We start from the raw sequence: 19,906 nt of genomic DNA, 5'->3' as shown, positions 1-19,906 counted from the left end.
AATGCAAATCAAGATGATGCTTTTTCTTTCCAATCATTTCTGGCACAGCTGTAAACAGCTGTTATCTGCTGGGAGCCAGTGAGGAGTTCAGCTGTTGCCTGAGATGAAGATTTCTTGCAGTGTTTTGTTGTTTGTTTATATTACATCTGCTGAGGACGTCGTTCTGTCTGTGAACACGAAACCTTCTGAACTCCTGGAAACTTTGTCTGGGTCATGTTAACAATCCATTAACATTTGCCTTAAATCCACCAACGTCTTCAAGGTCAGCTGAAGGATTTATTGGTAGAAAACTGAGGAGCAAAAGGCTGTGGTGTATGTGCCAACATACAGAAAGCACTGTTTTAAAATATCATGTCACATTTGACCTCTGACCTCTCCCTCAAGCTCGATAGATTTATCTGAAGGTCAAATTGATATTAATGCTATTTTAAACTATATTTCTTGCTGCCTTTGCTTTGGCTGAAGCTCAGCAGGTAGAGCACGTGGTCTACTAATAGGAAGGTCGGTGAGTCGATCCTTGACTGCATCCTTGGGCAAGATATTAACCCCAAGTTGCTCCGATGCATCCATCCGATTATGAATGTGTGTGAATGTTTGATAGAAAGCAGTTAAGCAAAGGAAACAAAGTGTTTATATGAATGAGGCATGTTGTATAAAGTGCTCTGGGTTCTCCATACTTGTTATCAATATTAGCCATCACTCACACCTACATAATGTTTGTGTAATCAAAGTAAACTTTTGTTTTGTTGCCCTAATCTTATTTTTACTGCTTTACAAGTTACATTTAAAGAGAATAAAGAAAATATATTTGTATGAATATATAAAAAGTACAAAACTCCTCCCTTAAAAGTAAATCCTGCGCAGACTGAGCTGCCTGCGATTGCTCACCTCAGCGTGTCTCTTGTTTACTTGAATTCTTTGTCTCCAACAGAAAAAGTACAAAGATGAAGGGAGGAAGGAGATGATGTCGCCTCTGTACGCTCAGCTGCCTGAAACCACAGAGACCCACTTTGCCCGGGAGATGAGTGAAATACTGAGCGAGGTACAGTTCTGCTGCTATGATGCATTAAGGATTACAAAGAACAGAAAGTGTAGTAAGTAAGGCCACAGCATTAAAAGCAGCTGCCTGATCTTGCCCCACAAAAGCTTTCACTGTTCAGGGCTTGGATGTGGGACCTCCAGTGTTTTGACTTCACCTGTTCTTAAGGTGCTTGGAGGAAAACACGGGAAGGTGGCATTACATTTTCCCGTTACTGTTCCCGCCGATGTTGGATTGGATTTGTATCTGCAGGATTTAGAGGCCAGGTTTACACTTTGCGCTTGTCACATTCACGTCAAAGTAACATCTGCATGAATGCCAGGGAGTCCTGCTTTTTAAGACCAGGAAAGTCACACTGATACCAGCTGTTTGCTGTGATTTCTGTTTGCAATAACGCAACTGCTGGTTGAGCAACTCCGACATTTCAAGGCTGAAGAGCCGTAAGATCTCTGAGACTGTCTGTATGCAACATGTCATATACAGAATATGTAATAAAGGACTGAAGGATTGTGTCTGAGTCCAGCTGTGAGCGTTAGCTGGAAGTGAAGAGAAAGTGATCCTTATATCATTTCCATCTCTGTGAAACTGCTGCCTCCAATTACTGAGCTCATCTCACAGAAGGATGAAAACAGTTCAGATAAGTTTTGTAGTGGATCCTGTAGGAAATCCCTCTGATTCCGCTCATCTGCACGTTTGCTTTGTCTTGGTTGGTGTAATATCTGCTGAGAGACAGGAGACCAGCGTCTGATGCCACGTCTTTGTCTTCATTTCTAGAACAAATATAAGGAAAGTGGGAAGAAGAGCCAGAGTGTCAGTGTGTATTCACAGCTGCCACAGACCAACGAAATGCAGTTTGCCAAAGCTGTATCTGAAATACAGAGTGAGGTACGGGAACATCGTGTGTTTAAGATCTGTTTAAAGGTCAAACCTCAGTCACAGCGTTTACATTCGATGCCTTTATTTATTATTTTCCTCTCTTTGTTTTTCAGAGCAAATATAAAGAAGCAGGGAAGAAGGAAGCGTCCAGCTCTCTGTACTCGAAGCTGCCCGAGACTCTGGAGACTCAGCACGCCAAAGAGGTGGCACAGCTGCAGAGTCAGGTACTCACATCACAGACAAGAGAGAAAACACAAGCAAATGTTCCTCTGCAGTTTGAATTCTGCCTGTTGTTTGGTGTCTTTGTAGGTGAAGTATAAACAGGACGGTAAGAAGGAGGTGAGCAGCTCTCTGTATCATCAGCTACCTGCAACCACAGAGACACAGCTGGCCAAAGAGCTGAGAGACATCTGCAGTGAGGTGAGAGACACAGAGACACAGTCTGAATGTGAAAGTGTCCCTGCTGTGTGTCAGCTGTTTAAAGTCAGTGTGTGTGTGTGTGTGCAGGTGAAGTACAAAGAGGAGGGTAAGAAGGAGATCAGTAAGAACTTGTACTCGCTGCTCCCAGAGACGGCAGAGACACAGTTCGCCAAACAGATGTCAGAAATACAGAGTGAGGTGAGGACCCTGAACGCACCACACAGGTGTATAGTTTCATCAGATCTCAGAGGATCTGTGTCTGTAAGAAATCTACAGTTTGCAGCACTAATTCTATTATTGGTATTATAGTAAAAAAAAACTGTTTTTAAGTTTTTCGTGTAGGATTAAAACATTTTTCATTCTTTTGTTTGAAGGCAAACTACAAGAAGGACAAAGAGGATCTGCCCAACACTTTGTACTCACTGCTGCCTGAAACTCTGCAGACTCAGTTTGTTAAAGAGATGGCTGAGACGCACAGCGAGGTGGGAACTGTTTTAGTGATCATCACTGTCCTGCCATTTTTGGACAAAGCGTTGTTACAGACAATATTTGGGTTTGAAGCCTGCAGGGTGTGTCCGACTATCAAGTACTGAAGTAGCACTGCATTGTGCAGAGACCTTATAAAGCAGGGAGACAACACTCGAAGATCCCAGAATAAACAGCCTTGAGAGAATTCTGAAACTTCAAACACTTGGAGTAAGAATAAAGTCCAAATTCAGATATTCTCAAATAATTCAAAATTCCCAAAACAATGAAAATTCCCAAACGCATAAATACTGAATGGACTGCGTTTATTGTTTTCTACGTGAAGCTGGTCTTTTCTCTATTTTAGGCCATCTAAGCATTGATGAAATGAGGCTGCTTTTGTCAGCTCTATAACACGGAGCTCCTGTTTTTCCAGCTCTGTCGTCCGTGCATCCTGGCACTGTGGATCAGTTCTGCATTTCCAGTCTGTCACAGCTCACATGTCACTCAGTTGTTGTCAGTGAACTTCTATATACAGGTGTTATCCAAAAAGTAGCTCATAAGTCTTGATAAATATGTCCGTGTCCGAGAGTTTGGAGTGATGTCACATCTACGTTTAGATGCTTCCAGCACTCTGCTGTGTTTCTAAGGTCATATCAACACGTCCTGTTCTGGATTTATTAAGTCAAACTGGAAATTTAGGACACGAAACATTAACAACAGAAGACCAATAAACATTTTTAGCGTGTTGGAAAACACATCAGAGACTGATACGGTCCTTCAATGGCAGCAGCGAGAGTGGGCGCTGCTGTGGACGCAGTCCTGCAGCGTGTTGGACAGCTCAGATACTCTGACCTTAAACCTGTTAAACAGCTTTACATTAATAAGCTCCAGCCGCAGCACACGGGTGCAAATAAACTTACAACAGTAAATAAACTCCAACAGAATTCAATCAGCTCTGTCCGATTCCCCACATTCATGTCATGTCTAAGCTGCACAGGGTCAAACAGGACACGAAGCTGAAATCCTATTGGATAGATGCAGCTGGTGATGTCACAGAGTGGTTACTAAATTAACTACCAGTCGCCTGCAGAGCTGATAACACTGCTCAGTGAAGGATGAGATATTTCCAGTCATGAGTAGCTGGGAAACAGTTTGAGGCAGGATGAAGTTGTGAGAGTGTGATTCTGTGGGGATTTAAAGTGTGTGTTTGTTTGACAGGTGAAGTACAAGCAGGCAGGTAAGCAGCACGCGGCGTCGTCTCTTTACTCCAAACTGCCCGAAACTCTGGAGACCAAACGCGTCAAAGAAGTGACTGAACTGCAGAGTGAAGTGAGTGAATCCTGTTGTGTGTTTCCTGCTCCTCACGCTTCATTTGGCTTTTATTTATTCAGGGTTGGAGATGTGAGACTGTGTGATTACACACAGAACAGTGCATGTACAGTGTTTAACACTAAGCAGCAGGAGCTGACCTACAGCGCCTCCAGTTGATTAGATACCATCAAGTACAGGAAATCTAAACACAACGAACCAGAGTCACGTAAACACACAGCAGGTAGAACAGTTACACAGATGTTAAAAACAGAATTAAAATGAAAACTGCGAATGAAGAAGAGAACAATTAGCTGCACAGTGGTGCAACGCCTCTGCACAAAGTATCTGTGGTTTAAATCCACCAGGCATCTGGACCTGTCTGTGTGGCTTCTCTCCACACAGGCGACACCTCATCCAACACTTCTTTCACACAAAGCTGGTTGCAGTTTCAGTTTAGTGAATCAAGTCCCGCATGGAGGCGAATCACCACTGTCCAAAGTGTTTCTGTTATTACTGTGAAGTGTTGGCTTTATGTTAGTACAGCGAGCTAAAGAAGCTCAGCAGGTGAGCCGACGAGCTTCTTTTAAATGCAGGTCAAGATAGTGTTTTTTTTTTCTTTCCAATGATTTCTGGAACAGCTGTAAACAGCTGTCATCTGCTGGGACTCAGTGGAGTTTATTCTTGTTCGCAGAGATGAAAAGTTTTTGTTTCTTTTTCTTTACTTGAATTCTTTGTTTCCAACAGAAAAAGTACAAAGATGAAGGGAGGAAGGAGATGATGTCGCCTCTGTACGCTCAGCTGCCTGAAACCACAGAGACCCACTTTGCCCGGGAGATGAGTGAAATACTGAGCGAGGTACAGTTCTGCTGCAGATCTTTCATCTTCTATACAAGACTTCTTAATGTGATGTTTAGACTTTTTTGTTTCTACAAAATCCATTAACCATTAGAAAGAATAGAGAGCATGTACCAGTGAGCAACAGCATTAAACCACATGCCTGATATTGTGTAGATCCCCAGATAGGTGTTCAGGACTCCGAGGACCTCTGGGGGTGTCCTGTGGGGGTGTCCTGTGGGGGCTTGATGTTTTGAGTAGAGGTCTCTGGCATAACTGCACCTACTTCCAAGGTGCTTGGAGAAAATTACAGGGGCGTTGGCAGTTTGGGTTCTTGCGGGGCCTGTGAGCAACTCCAAACATTTCAAAGCTGAAGAGCCGTAAGATCTCTGAGACTGTCTGTATGCAACATGTCATATACAGAATATGTAATAAAGGACTGAAGGATTGTGTCTGAGTCCAGCTGTGAGCGTTAGCTGGAAGTGAAGAGAAGAGAAGGAAAAGTGATCCTTATATCATGTTTTCATCCATCTCACAGAAGGATGAAAACAGTTCAGATAAGTTTTGTAGTGGATCCTGTAGGAAATCCCTCTGATTCCGCTCATCTGCACGTTTGCTTTGTCTTGGTTGGTGTAATATCTGCTGAGAGACAGGAGACCAGCGTCTGATGCCACGTCTTTGTCTTCATTTCTAGAACAAATATAAGGAAAGTGGGAAGAAGAGCCAGAGTGTCAGTGTGTATTCACAGCTGCCACAGACCAACGAAATGCAGTTTGCCAAAGCTGTATCTGAAATACAGAGTGAGGTACGGGAACATCGTGTGTTTAAGATCTGTTTAAAGGTCAAACCTCAGTCACAGCGTTTACTTTCGATGCCTTTATTTATTATTTTCCTCTCTTTGTTTTTCAGAGCAAATATAAAGAAGCAGGGAAGAAGGAAGCGTCCAGCTCTCTGTACTCGAAGCTGCCCGAGACTCTGGAGACTCAGCACGCCAAAGAGGTGGCACAGCTGCAGAGTCAGGTACTCACATCACAGACAAGAGAGAAAACACAAGCAAATGTTCCTCTGCAGTTTGAATTCTGCCTGTTGTTTGGTGTCTTTGTAGGTGAAGTATAAACAGGACGGTAAGAAGGAGGTGAGCAGCTCTCTGTATCATCAGCTACCTGCAACCACAGAGACACAGCTGGCCAAAGAGCTGAGAGACATCTGCAGTGAGGTGAGAGACACAGAGACACAGTCTGAATGTGAAAGTGTCCCTGCTGTGTGTCAGCTGTTTAAAGTCAGTGTGTGTGTGTGTGTGCAGGTGAAGTACAAAGAGGAGGGTAAGAAGGAGATCAGTAAGAACTTGTACTCGCTGCTCCCAGAGACGGCAGAGACACAGTTCGCCAAACAGATGTCAGAAATACAGAGTGAGGTGAGGACCCTGAACGCACCACACAGGTGTATAGTTTCATCAGATCTCAGAGGATCTGTGTCTGTAAGAAATCTACAGTTTGCAGCACTAATTCTATTATTAGTATTATAGTAAAAAATAAGTGTTTTTAAGTTTTTCGTGTAGGATTAAAGCATTTTTCATTCTTTTGTTTGAAGGCAAACTACAAGAAGGACAAAGAGGATCTGCCCAACACTTTGTACTCACTGCTGCCTGAAACTCTGCAGACTCAGTTTGTTAAAGAGATGGCTGAGACGCACAGCGAGGTGGGAACTGTTTTAGTGTTGTTCCAGGCAATATTTGGGTTTTAAACAAACAGTCAAAGTAACATTAGGTAAAGAAAATTGTGGTACAGGTATAAATTCCAGGTTAAAAATTCCTGCGGTGCAGCATGGTGGTGGAGTGGTTAGCACCACCCAGAGAGTTCCTGCAGAGTTTGAATATTCTCCCACAGAAGGATAAAGAGGCGTGGCCGTATCTGAGACATTATCAGCCTGCAGGGAGCGTACGAATGTCAATGCAAAGCCCTTAGAGTCTAAAATATGTGTGTGCCTGTCTCAGACACTCCATCAGGCTAACACAGGGCAGATAAACTGGCTGCTGTTGTCTATTCTGGTCTTGTTATCAGTGTTATCACATTCAGAGCTCCTGGGTGCCTTTCTGCCCTCCTCCTTCTTTGCTGCAACATATTCAGACTGATTTTATTCTCTTTGAAGAACACAAGAAACATCCAGTTCTTCCTGTTTACCTGGTGTTAGTCCAGATCCAGTGCATACAGACAAAATAAGCACAATATTAGTCTGAAAAGGTGATACTAAAAGCTTTTTGCAACAGCACATCTTCTCCCATAATGCTGTCCGAGACAGAATGTAAAAACTGTGATAATGAACGTAACATTTTCCTGCAGGTTAAATACAAAGAAGCAGGGAAGAAAGAGGCCAGCAGCTCTCTGTATCACCAGCTCCCTGAGACTCTGGAGACGCAGCACGTTAAAGAGGTTACTGAGCTGCAGAGCGAGGTACACACATCCATTATTCACATTTACTTATCCACTTTTCATGAAGTGGAATATTAGAGCACCAAAACATTAGAGAGCTATTCCCTTCTTTCCATGTAAAATCTAATATTTAGTTTGAGTTTGTCAGAGCTGGCCGGTGTGACCATCGTCTCTGTTTGCTGGCAGCTGTAAAGATGTGTTTAAGGACGACTGCGTGAACGTTTTTTCCTGTAAAGTCAGGTCTATGAGAACGTTGTGTCTTCGCTGCTGTCTTGCATTTTTTAAGCCGAGACACTGAGTGCAGCGTTACTCCTCAAATATTTAATAAATGAGTCATATTTTGCACTTTGAAGACGCTCAGCTGAATGTCTGGGATATTTCCAATGCTGTTTGTAACAGTGAGACCATGTCTGCATGATGTCACTGAGGAACAGAAGTCTTTGTAAAGAAACTCAGATATTCAGCAGAAAAACAACAAGTTAGAACTGAGAGTCTGTAAACAGCAGAGTTTATGATTAATTCTCTGGTTTGGAGGTTAGATCTCTGTAATCACTGCTGAATTTGTTTTCATTTCATAGTATAGCAAGTAAGTTCAGTCAGACGCTCAGCCAAAGCCCATCTTCAAACTTTTAGAGTGAATCTTTGAACTGCTGTGGTGCAGGTGTGGTGCAGTCCTGCAGGACAGTGACTGATGAAGGGGAATAACAAGAGGAAGGTGTCATTGCAGCCAGAGCAGAGTTTGTACTCAGGAAGTCAAACAGAGGGAGGAGATTCTTCCAGAAGATATTCCCCTTTTCCGGGGTTGTTAAGATAGAAGTGGAGAACATACTGGGATGAGATCATGGACTGTATATAAAAGATGGACATACAGTGGGGCAAAAAAGTATTTAGTCAGCCACCGATTGTGCAAGTTCCCCCACCTAAAATGATGACAGAGGTCAGTAATTTGCACCAGAGGTACACTTCAACTGTGAGAGACAGAATGTGAAAAAAAAAATCCATGAATCCACATGGTAGGATTTGTAAAGAATTTATTCGTAAATCAGGGTGGAAAATAAGTATTTGGTCAATAACAAAAATACAACTCAATACTTTGTAACATAACCTTTGTTGGCAATAACAGAGGTCAAACGTTTACTATAGGTCTTTACCAGGTTTGCACACACAGTAGCTGGTATTTTGGCCCATTCCTCCATGCAGATCTTCTCGAGAGCAGTGATGTTTTGGGGCTGTCGCCGAGCAACACGGACTTTCAACTCCCGCCACAGATTTTCTATGGGGTTGAGGTCTGGAGACTGGCTAGGCCACTCCAGGACTTTCAAATGCTTCTTACGGAGCCACTCCTTTGTTGCCCGGGCGGTGTGTTTTGGATCATTGTCATGTTGGAAGACCCAGCCTCGTTTCATCTTCAAAGTTCTCACTGATGGAAGGAGGTTTTGGCTCAAAATCTCACGATACATGGCCCCATTCATTCTGTCCTTAACACGGATCAGTCGTCCTGTCCCCTTGGCAGAAAAACAGCCCCATAGCATGATGTTTCCACCCCCATGCTTCACAGTAGGTATGGTGTTCTTGGGATGCAACTCAGTATTCTTCGTCCTCCAAACATGACGAGCCACTATGATGTCACCCAGTGACTGAAGCCTCAGCATTAGTGTTTTGGCTCCCACAGTGTTATTTTTTGGTTAACAAAAGTGCTTATATCTAAATAGCAGGATGGGCTGCTAAGTAATTAACTGACACTACAAAGTTAGCAAGCTAGCCGTACAGGTGCATTGCACAGATAGAGATACCTGCTAGTTACTGCTAACATCCAAATAAACTGAACCACATCCATATTATTTATCAGATAATTGCATGAAAAAGCCCCAAAAGGCTCCAGTTCAGTGATTCCACACAGCCGAGGTGAGGGCTCATAGACAGCTTGCAGCTACGCATCTGTCAGCCAGAGCATCCTGTAAAACGACATAACTTTCAGTACTCATAAAGTTTAAACAAGTGAGTTAAAAACCCTCAACAGCTGCGTCTGTTTCTGCTGTAAAATGAACATTTCTTATGACTGACTCGTTTATAGAGCCAGCTTCAATTAATAATAATAATAATAATAATAGATTGCATTTATTTAGCGCTTTTCGAGACCCTCAAAGCACTTTACAATTCCACTGTTCATTCACTCTCACATTCACACACTGGTGGAGGCAGCTACAGTCGTAGCCACAGCTGCTCTGGGGCAGACTGACAGAAGCGAGGCTGCCATACCGCGCCATCGGCCCCTCTGGCCATCACCAGTAGGTCGTAGGTGAAGTGTCTTGCCCAAGGACACAACGAACAAGATAGACAGAGCTGAGGATCAAACCGGCAATCTTCCGGTTACAAGATGAGCTGGTCACTAGAGGAACTGCAGGTTTTTGGCAAAGGTGACTTCATGTTATGTTGTTGTCTTTCTGTTATTGGAGTTTTCTGTCTATTTGTCACTAGTTTGAAACGTTCTTTATAGTAGTTTCTATAATTTAATTGAAGTTTTTTTAATCAGCAACAAGTCACAACAACGTTGGCCTCGGGGCACTTTATTCTGAAAGGTAAAGATCCGACAGTATTGTGGAGAGAACCCCAGCAATCAAGTGACCCCTTGTGAGCAGGCACATTGTGATTGTGGGAGAGAAAAAGTCCCTTTGAAGGGAAAGATCCTGTGAGTGACGAGAAAGAGAAAAGAAGAGCAACAGGTGGATACTTACCTACATGTACTTTCTGCAGTGAATAGAGCTGCATGGGCATAACCAATAAAGGACTTTAATCTTTATCTTATTGCACACATTGTAATATTATCATTATGAATCACTCAGTATGCCCCCCTCTGGTGCTGCACTTTATTTGTTTTATTTAGATTCTGAATAATGCACAGCTGCTTCTTTTGTTTCCAACAAATGAACAGGTTGCATTTTATTTTAGTCGAGTTCAGTTTCCTGAGTCACGCTGTAACGTTTAGAGCTGTGCAGCAATAAAGCTGTCATCCTTAAATTAAAGGGCCTTTGTTTTATTATCTCTGGATCATAAAGCTGTGTTTGTGATGCAGGCAGGATCCAACATCAGCAGCTCTGTAGGACCTGACGTGAAACAGTTTTTACAAACAGCGCAGAGGTCAGTTCTGTGTAAATGAAGCATTTCCATAAAACTGAGACACCAGCTGCTGCTGCTGTTACTCATCTGTTCAATCTGAGACCAGCGAGCATGTCACAGAAAACTGACATTGAACAATAAAAAGAAACTAGAAAGCGAAAATTTCAGAACAAATTTTAAGTGTGCCTATGCCGCTGCCAATGAGTGTAGTTTGCCTTTAATGTGGTGCAATTAGTGCAGGTTGCCATTTATAACACTAGGGGGAGGGAAATTGAATACAGCTGATTTTCAAGTTAAGGAAAAGTAAGCTGTATTGTGATCTCTGCTATATGCAGTGCAGCATACAGAGATGAGAGAAAGATGCTCCAGTTGCACCATTACAAAAGAAGTTAATAGATATAAAAGAAATAAAAGAAATTATGTTTAAGTCTGAGGTGTTCAAGAGAAGTTACAATTTAGATTTTACAGTTTTGAGTCGTTTAAAGTGAACAGTTTAACAGATTGTAAGCCAAAGTAAGTTTTCTTGGTAGAAAAAAAAAAAAAGTCCATTAAGCGGTATTCAATTTGTATTTCAAAGGTATTTTAATGTGAAAAGGGAAAATACCACATGCAAATTTTGAAATTTTCCCTTGTGGGACTAATAAAGGTATCTTATCTCATTCAAATTATATTTTGTACAAATACCATTTACAATAATGTATTCCATTTAAACATGATATTTAGATTGTGGTAAACAGCAAAGCAACATAAAATAAGGAAAAAGGAAACCATTCAAGTAACTTTATATTATGAACCGAAGAGTAAGGCAAAAGAATAAATGAAAAGCATACAAGCATTAATGTATATAGATAAACCCAACAATCATGACCCCCTATGAGCAAGCACTTTGGCGACAGTGGGAAGGAAAAACTTTTGACAGAAAGAAACTTCCGGCAGAACCAGGCTCAGGGAGGGGCAGCCATCTGCCGCGACCGGTTGGGGTGAGATGTAAACAAATCAAAAACCGTCCACAGAGCTACAGGGGGCACACTGGGATCGCAACAGCAGCCATAGAGGCTTCTTTATTCTCTGTGCGCACAACTTTTTATAAATGGTGAAAGATGCAGTGGTAGCCATTTTGTGTCTCTGGTACTGGGTACAGCGCTGTATATGGTGCAGTCTGAATTGTGAGTCATTGTGATACCTGGCATGAATTGATTTTTTTTGTTTGTGCCTGTAGTTTGGATCAGATGCATATTTTGTTCTTATGTATGCCCTCTTCCTTTCTCTGACATGATCCTCTCTGTATTTCTGATTCTGGTTGAGGCACTTGCACAGTGGGATTTGTGGTTCATCATTTTGTGGTGATGATGTAGCTGTTGCTCCTGTTGACTGTGCAGGCTGTTCGTTGTGAGTGCTGACTCTTTTGAGAGAAACAGGCACAAACTCATATTTTGCATACTTGCCTTGATTTTGAAAAAGGTTATGCAAGTGGGTGATCAGGTCATCCACATGAGTGAAAGTGAGCATGACTGCTGTTCCATTTGGCTCAGATAAACCTGCTGCACTTCTTGAATGTGAATCAAATAATCCATACCTCCCAGATTTGTCACGGAAAACTGCAATGCACTGAGGTGAGACCATGAGCAAAGCATAGTTCACATCTGTTGACAGACATACAAGGCGACTAGCAAGAGGCAACCACCACTCTTTTCTTTGATAAGTTTTGTCTGGTGTTTTCAGGTATCCATACCTTATGTTGTCCATTTTCACACTGTAGACATTTATGTCGGTATGAACTTCTTTGGGCAGGTCTTCCATGGTCAGATGATCTTGTGTATAACACCTCTCCTGCTGAAGATTTGTTTTAATCCAACAGTAGAGTGCATCTCCCTGTTCAAGCACCTTATCAAGTCGGGCTGTGTTGAACTGGTGTTCCTTATTAAGGTAGGCCAGGAATGTGAGGGCATTACATGTGCACTGATGATTTCGAGAGAATTCTGTGTACCTTTCATCACTTTGACAATGAGTTGCACTGACACACCAGAAGTGCTGAACTGCGTTGCTCTGTAGCTCCTCTGTCAGTAGTTCTTCATTGATGTTGTGGAAAGGCTGATCAAGGAATGGTAAAGGTGACATGTTATTGTTTAGTATTTAATGATATGCATTTCAAGGTTGAGCAAAAACATATGCAACTCTTGGTACAATGATGTAAGACATTTTTAAGTTGCAAGGGTTGTATAAATTTCGATTTTCTTGTAAAGTAACAACATTTTTAACTATGGTAAAACAATTCATAGTCGTGTTACGTTTTGTAAAGAAATGACACAAAATTCAGTTACAGGTTAAATGTGATTCAAACAGAATACACTGACATCCATCTTGATAAAAGATGTCACAAAGCCATGTTTGTATTTATTTGCACTGCTTTTCACTGTGGATGTCAATTTATCTGAAGCTTTAAGTATAAAATGGTATAAAAGTTTTTTCTGAACAATATATATAGAAATAGCTAAACAGACAGAAATAGCTGTTGAGATGTATATTTAGTAAGAGTTAGCAAGCATACGTAAGGTGAAAGACTAAATATCAACCCTGGTGATTATACAGCAAAGATCACATGCATACCAATTGGTTATAGACATTTGTGGGCATACCTTTTTAGGTGGAGAATTTGATGCTGTGTGGAAATCATCAGTTGCCCAGACTCGTTTTGCTGGTGGACGAGTGTCTGAAATCTGATAATGGGTTACATACAGTTAATCAAAATTATAAAACCTACTAACAGAGTTGAAACAGAGTGTAACACTGGATACTTTAAAGAAAACATGAAACAGTAGTGGTTACTAAACTTACAAAGCAATAAAAAAAAAATCCCTGCTGTTTGCATAATGGTGAGATGTAACCATTAATATGTCTATAACATGTAATTGTCTGTTGTAAATTCTTAATAAGAGGAATATTTTTTGATATTTACCTTGATACCTGGGGAACATAAGGAGGTGGGTCTATCCTGTGTTTCCAAGGATAACCTGGCTGGTGCCATCTAAACCAGGAAAAAGGGTATAGAAGACATTAAGTGACCTGACACATTCATTTCATTTAAATGCTCTGCATACCATGCACTATTATGCCAGTTGTGTGATATTGTAACAAAAAATCCTAAACTGTATGGGTAGGCGTTCTTAACTGTCTCAAACGTGTTTCGAAAACTGTTCAACTGTTTGTGATCACTACCATATCTTCATTACCTGGTCAGGTGGAAAACTACTGACTGCCTCATCTTGGTTGTGGCCAGTGAGCATTGGGACAGCAGGATCGACCAGGTCAAGTTGTTTCCAGCACTTCTTTTGTGCCTGGGATCTTTTATTTTTTCTCGGCATCTGGTAGAATGTCAGCATAAAAACAGAATATCAATTGTTGGCATTTAAAGCATGTGAACAGACCGAGCTTTCATTATAAGTCAAGCAAAATAACCAGGTAGCTGCATTGGTAGCCAAAAGATTTTACACTGACGTAAATGGACAAACAGTAAACAAATCAATAATTCTGATGTTTACCAGCAATTTGTTATTTTAACCCTCTGATACATTGATAGACAAGATGACTACAAGAACAAAAAAAAAAAAAAAATCTCTCTTTTCTTTAAATAGACATATTGATAGTGTCACTACCCGGTCTTAAGACTTTGTTAAGTAAAGTTCCATAACAGTTTGTATTAGAGATGGCACGATACCACTTTTTTATGTCCGATACCGATATCATAAATTTGGATATCTGCCAATACCGATATGAATCCGATACAGTGTTTTTTAATCAACAAAACTGTTTTTTTTTAAATATCTTGCTGCATTTTGTAGAAGTTCATACTCAAGTTTAAAACAACAACTACACTAAAGCTATTCTGTTATACCTGTATGCAAAAAAATATTTCATAGTTCAGCAATACTGATCAATCTAATAAACTTAAACCTACACCATCCTCCCTATTCTGGTATTTTAAAGAGTACTTAGCAGAAATATTAAGCAACCTAACTAATAGAGTTCCAACTCCCAGCGACAACAAAAATTAAAAAATAGGGAACCACCCCTCATGCGCCACCTCATGATGCTTAATCGACGTAATCAACCTTAATTTGATGCAGTGTGAAAAAAATGCACAGAAATCAATAATTTTTCAAGAAATATTAAATAGATTCAGCATCTTTCTTCAACAAAATTGCAGACTGCACAGATGGTACCTTCCCATTTAGTCTGATTTGATGTTACAATTAAAAAAGTGTTTTGATCTGAAGAGTTTGTAAATATCTGTATATTTGATGATTGTCAGCACAAAGAGAGAGAGAGGTAGAGAGAGGAGAATGAGGACAGAACAGAGACAGAACAAGAGCAGGTGAGACACACATGTTAGTCACATGGTTGTTTACCAAAAGTATCACCGTATCACAGGTCCTCATGCATCTCGTACCTAGTGTTTCTTTTTAGGTTTGTTATTTTTCAAATTCTATATTTATTAAGTTATGCAGCTTGTTTGCACAACAAGGCTAAATAATTATATGAACTTTTCTCAATCTAAATAGTGGACTTTGGTAGAATTAAAAAAATAAGTGTAGTGCAGGTCTATGATGATTTTTAGTGCTACTATCATCTAGTTCTGATTCTGGTTCTGTTTTGGTCAAGTCCCAAATAGTCCTGATTTTGAACTGTTGTAGTCCTGTTTTAATTCTGGATCAGTTCTGGGTCTGGTTGAATTGGGGTTTAGTCCTCGTGTCTTGATGCAGCCCTGACTTTTTTCTGCCTTGCTGCTTAATTAAAAAACTAGTTTAAGGTGTCCTGCACATGTGATATATATTTTTCCCTATATGAAGTCATTCCTTTTTGAACAAAACTCAAAACAGAGCCAATTAATCTTTCAGTCATTTCTAACCCCCCCCCCCCCCCCCCCCCCCAAAAAAAAATCCCACATGCATACTACCCTTTTGGGCTAAGCCCCGGGTGTTTCAAATGTCTGGCTCCGCCTCTGCTAGACACATTAAAAAAAAAAATCACTTTCGAAGCTAAATTTCAAACCAGAGAGAGAGAGAGATACGCTAACCTTGTCAAAGTAAATCACTTTCAAAGTCAATTTCAAACCGGAGGAGGGGCGGGACGCGGCGACAGTCGCCTCTTAAAAGTTTTAATTACAAACGATACCGCTGGAATAAAGTGACGTCCAAGTGCTAACCACAATCGTTTTGTAGATATCAGCGTCAAGACACAGAAAATCACTTTCAACGGTCAATTTCAAACCGGAGGAGGGACGGAGACTCTTACCTTCGCTGAATTGCCGCTAACTAGCTTTAGCATCATGATCAACCCACTAGGCAGACAAAAAGCGGCGTGAAACGCGATCGATTAAAAAAAAACCCATCACTTTCAAAGCTAAATTTCAAAGCAGAGAGAGAGATATATACACTTGCCTTGTCAAAGCTTACGCTGTCTTACCGAACAATTCAGAAAATCACGTTCAAAAGTCAATTTCAAACCGGAGGAGGGGCGGAGGGGCTTACCTATTCTCAATAGCCGCTAACTAGCTTTAGCATCGTGCCAATCTACACCACGAGACAAAGAAATCACCTAGACACTAAAAAAAAAAAAAAAAAATCACTTTCGAAGCTAAATTTCAAACCAGAGAGAGAGAGAGAGAGAGAGAGAAAGAGAGAAAGAGATACGCTAACCTTGTCAAAGTAAATCACTTTCAAAGTCAATTTCAAACCGGGAGACGCTTAATATCCGCTAACTAGCTTTAGCATCATGCCGAGCTTCACCATAAGACAAAGAAATCACCCAGACACACATAAAAAAAAAATCACTTTCAAAGCTAAATTGCAAACCAGAGAGAGATACACTTACCTTGTCAAAGCTTACGCTGTCTTACCAAACAATTCAGAAAATCACGTTCAAAGGTCAAATTCAAACCGGGGGAGGGGCGGAGAGACGCGTGCCGGTCAAAGAATACGGTACGCTGTCTTAGAAAATCACTTCTAAGGTCAATTTCAAACCGGAGGAGGGGCGGAGACACGCGCGCCGTTGATAGTGTCGTCATTGCGTTAATCCAAATAAGGGTAGACAGGCCGTACTACTCCCGGTTTACCACTAGAGAGAGCCAACACACCACAAAAGAAGTCTGTTTCTATGGGGCCAAAAGATGAATCTTTCTCATGGACCTTGAAAAGGGCCAAGATTTGCACTAAAATCTAAATATTTAAAAAACTATAAAAGTCATAAACACCAAAAGTCATAGCATACTAGTCCAGACCCAGCCGCACAAAATGATATAACATATGCAACCCTTGTCTCAAAACTGTGCGGCACATAAGCGCGGGAAAATTTTCACTAAAATATTAATATTTGAAAAACTATAAAAGTTATAAACACCAAAAGTCATAGCACACCATTCCAGATCCAGCCGCACAAAATGCGGTAACATATATGAAGCTTGTCTCAAAACTGCGGGGTGAGTTACCACATCATTCCAGATCCAGCCGCACAAAATGCGGTAACATATATGAAGCTTGTCTCAAAACTGCAGGGTGAGTTACGTGGCCAAATTTTAGGCGGAAGATTGAGAATAATAAGAATAATAAATCTGACGAATAGTAATAAGTGTGCCTTTTGGCATAGGCACACTTAATGAAGTCCATCAGTGGTTTGGACTCGTTACAAACGGCTTCATGGACATCGGTCCATTCATTCACTCACTTTCAGCTCGTTCAGAGTTTCCAGTTTCACAATAAAAGATAAAACAACAATAACCACCAAACTGGGCTGAGACGGAAATATTTCTTTATTACGATTTTTTTTATGTAAACTTTATTTCTTCAGAGTTCTTGTTCTGTTTGAGTAAAAGTCACGATCTCAAATATTTACTTGATATTTAGTTTTGCTCTCCTTGCTTTCTAGAACAAGTACAAGCAGAGCGGGAAGAAGGCGATGTCGTCCAGTTTGTACTCTCAGCTGCCGCAGACGGCCGAAACGCAGCTCGCCGCCAAGATGTCCGACATGCAGAGTGAAGTAAGATTTCAGCTGCTGTTCCCTCGGTTTCTTCTTCGCTCCTGGTTCCTCCTCGTGTCTGAATTAGTTCAGGATTGGGGGTCACTGGGCCTTAGGTCTTTCTTTTTCCCTCTGCAGTGTAAATACAAGGAGAACGGCATCAAGAGCCTCTCTCAGAGTCTCTACTCGCATCTACCAGAAACAGCCGAGACTCAGTTAGCACGAACTGTGTCTGAGCTGCAGAGTGAGGTGAGGAAAACGAGAGCATTTCATTTTTAGTTAACAGGATCATAGAGTTGTTGTGTCTGTTCTTGTCTGTTAAACTAAAAGTGATTTAGTCATAAATCCATCCAAGTGTTTTATTATTACCTGCACAATAAACACAGAGGATGTAACTTTCTAAGAATCAGTGACTCAGTAGTTATTATCTTTACACCTGCAGACGCTGGTTCAAAAGTAAATCACAGTCCAAAAAGTGTCCATGTTTACGGTCTGTGAGCCGCCAATGAGACTGATGGCAACAATGTGGCTTTTTAATGTTCGGTTATGTTGTTTTGAACCTGCAAGCAAATATTCTGGCTGATGTTTTCTTTAGGCCAAGTACAAGGAGGCGAGCAAAAAGGAGGCGACCAGCTGTCTGTACCATCAGCTGCCTGAAACACTGGAGACTCAGCATGCTAAAGAGGCTACTGAGCTACAAAGTCAGGTACGAGACGTGACTGTCAGAAAACTATTCAAGAGATTTACGACTCTTTATTGACTTTGTGCAAGCATCATTAAATCATAGCAATCTCCCTCACATGGCACATGATAAATACCTGACATACATAAGAATACAACAGGCTGACACGTATTATAAAGTACATATTTTCCATACCAATATCAGTGCTGTTATTCTCATTTATCTGTGAATTTTATCCACCTTTCCAGGCACCCAGGGCTTGATGTTTTTATATGTTTAAAAACTGCAGTTTCTGCCAAATAATAATCCATCTGTTTTGAGAGGACTGGAGTGAGGAGCCAAATACAGACACCAAAGCAGATGGAAGTAACAGGAGTCAAGCTTTTATTTCAGTTTATAGAAAAAAGTTCCAAAATTATCAAAGTCCAGAAGGTGAAGTAACACAGATATCCAAGAAGTAAACACGAAGAAACATGGAGCGAATAACAGCAACAAACAGGGTTGCACATAAAGACGCCTCAACAAGAATATTGATAGTCTGGTACACGGCTGCCGACACGCTTCTTTGAGGGGTGGCTGTAGCTCAGGAGGTAGACGAGGTCATCTACTGATCAGAAGGTCGGTCGTTTGATCCTTGGCTCCCTGTAGTCTGCATGTCAAATATCCTCGGGCAACATATTAACCCCAAGTTGCTCTCGATGCATCCATCGGAGTGTGAATGTGTGTGAATGTAGTTAGTAAGCACTGAAAAGCAAAGAAGAAAGTGGTTGTGTGATTGGATGAATGTGCACTTTGAGTACTCGGGAGTGTAGAAAAGCACTATATAAGAATCGGAGCGTTTACTGCTTACACAAAGAGACGCAGGAAGAACGCAGGTTAAAACAATCAATAACACGTGAGGAAAGTTCGTTACAACAGAAGGAAAACAGAGTTATTAAAAAAAAAAACAACAGAAAACTTGGTTTGAAAAACAAAAAGACTGGAATAAAATCCACAGGAGGCAACAAACATTTCCACAGAAAAAAGGAGGAAAAGACTGAAGTAAGAAAGTCAATACGTACATTTTTCTACATGTTCATGTACAAGCACAAATTTGGCATCACTGTACACCTAAAATATTAATGCAGTCAGATCAGTTTTGTTCCCGTCACCATTCTGTTTCTTATATGAAAATAATTATTGTGTTTTTTTGCAGTAGTTCAGACGTTTAAACTGACATTTAAAGGATAAAGTCCTGAAAATGATTTCATGTTTAAACGTTTTGAAAAGGCCTCAAGTTGGAGAAATGATTTCTGAAAAAAAGAAATAAAATTAAAAAATAATGTTGTTGTGTCAGGATTTTATGGCAGATTTTGTTTGTGTACTTTTTTGTACACGAGGGTGTCAAAAGGGTGCAAAATTTCAGGAGGGCACAAGGGTTGAACCCCCTCCACACACACACACACGGACACACACACACAGACACACACACACACACACAAAAACCAGGTACTAAAATAAAACCTCAAAACTCCACGAGTGCAATTAAATAAACACATCAATGCAAATAAATGTGTCAATTTTTATTTCAAATCAGAATTAATTAATTAAATATTAAATAATGACTTAAATGTAGAATAATGTTGTTTAAAACATTTAATACAGTATTTATCTGTTTACAATTGTATTTAATTAATTTCACTTTTAATTGATGATTTAGTGTTTGAAGTTTTGGTATCG

General features: G+C 40.7%; 1 protein-coding gene across 4 annotated transcripts in view; it reads left to right on the top strand.

Annotated features, from left to right (window-relative positions):
• The window catches only part of LOC101487744 (uncharacterized), a 74,788-nt gene that overhangs the window by 30,553 nt on the left and 24,329 nt on the right, over positions 1 to 19,906 (top strand). For all 4 annotated transcript variants that reach the window (XM_014413951.4, XM_014413952.4, XM_014413953.4 and 1 more), the window contains 17 exons: positions 932 to 1,042; positions 1,814 to 1,924; positions 2,029 to 2,139; positions 2,225 to 2,335; positions 2,423 to 2,533; positions 2,710 to 2,817; positions 4,022 to 4,132; positions 4,859 to 4,969; positions 5,643 to 5,753; positions 5,858 to 5,968; positions 6,054 to 6,164; positions 6,252 to 6,362; positions 6,539 to 6,646; positions 7,288 to 7,398; positions 17,416 to 17,526; positions 17,644 to 17,754; positions 18,101 to 18,211. In XM_014413951.4, the coding sequence (XP_014269437.3) occupies positions 932 to 1,042; positions 1,814 to 1,924; positions 2,029 to 2,139; positions 2,225 to 2,335; positions 2,423 to 2,533; positions 2,710 to 2,817; positions 4,022 to 4,132; positions 4,859 to 4,969; positions 5,643 to 5,753; positions 5,858 to 5,968; positions 6,054 to 6,164; positions 6,252 to 6,362; positions 6,539 to 6,646; positions 7,288 to 7,398; positions 17,416 to 17,526; positions 17,644 to 17,754; positions 18,101 to 18,211 (1,881 nt within the window). The remainder of the gene's footprint in view (positions 1 to 931; positions 1,043 to 1,813; positions 1,925 to 2,028; positions 2,140 to 2,224; positions 2,336 to 2,422; positions 2,534 to 2,709; positions 2,818 to 4,021; positions 4,133 to 4,858; positions 4,970 to 5,642; positions 5,754 to 5,857; positions 5,969 to 6,053; positions 6,165 to 6,251; positions 6,363 to 6,538; positions 6,647 to 7,287; positions 7,399 to 17,415; positions 17,527 to 17,643; positions 17,755 to 18,100; positions 18,212 to 19,906) is intronic.

This window comes from Maylandia zebra, linkage group LG9 (assembly GCF_041146795.1).
Source record: "Maylandia zebra isolate NMK-2024a linkage group LG9, Mzebra_GT3a, whole genome shotgun sequence".
NCBI classification, from domain to species: domain Eukaryota; kingdom Metazoa; phylum Chordata; class Actinopteri; order Cichliformes; family Cichlidae; genus Maylandia; species Maylandia zebra.
The sequence above is the reverse complement of the archived record's forward strand: the minus strand, read 5'-3'. Positions and strand labels throughout refer to the sequence as shown.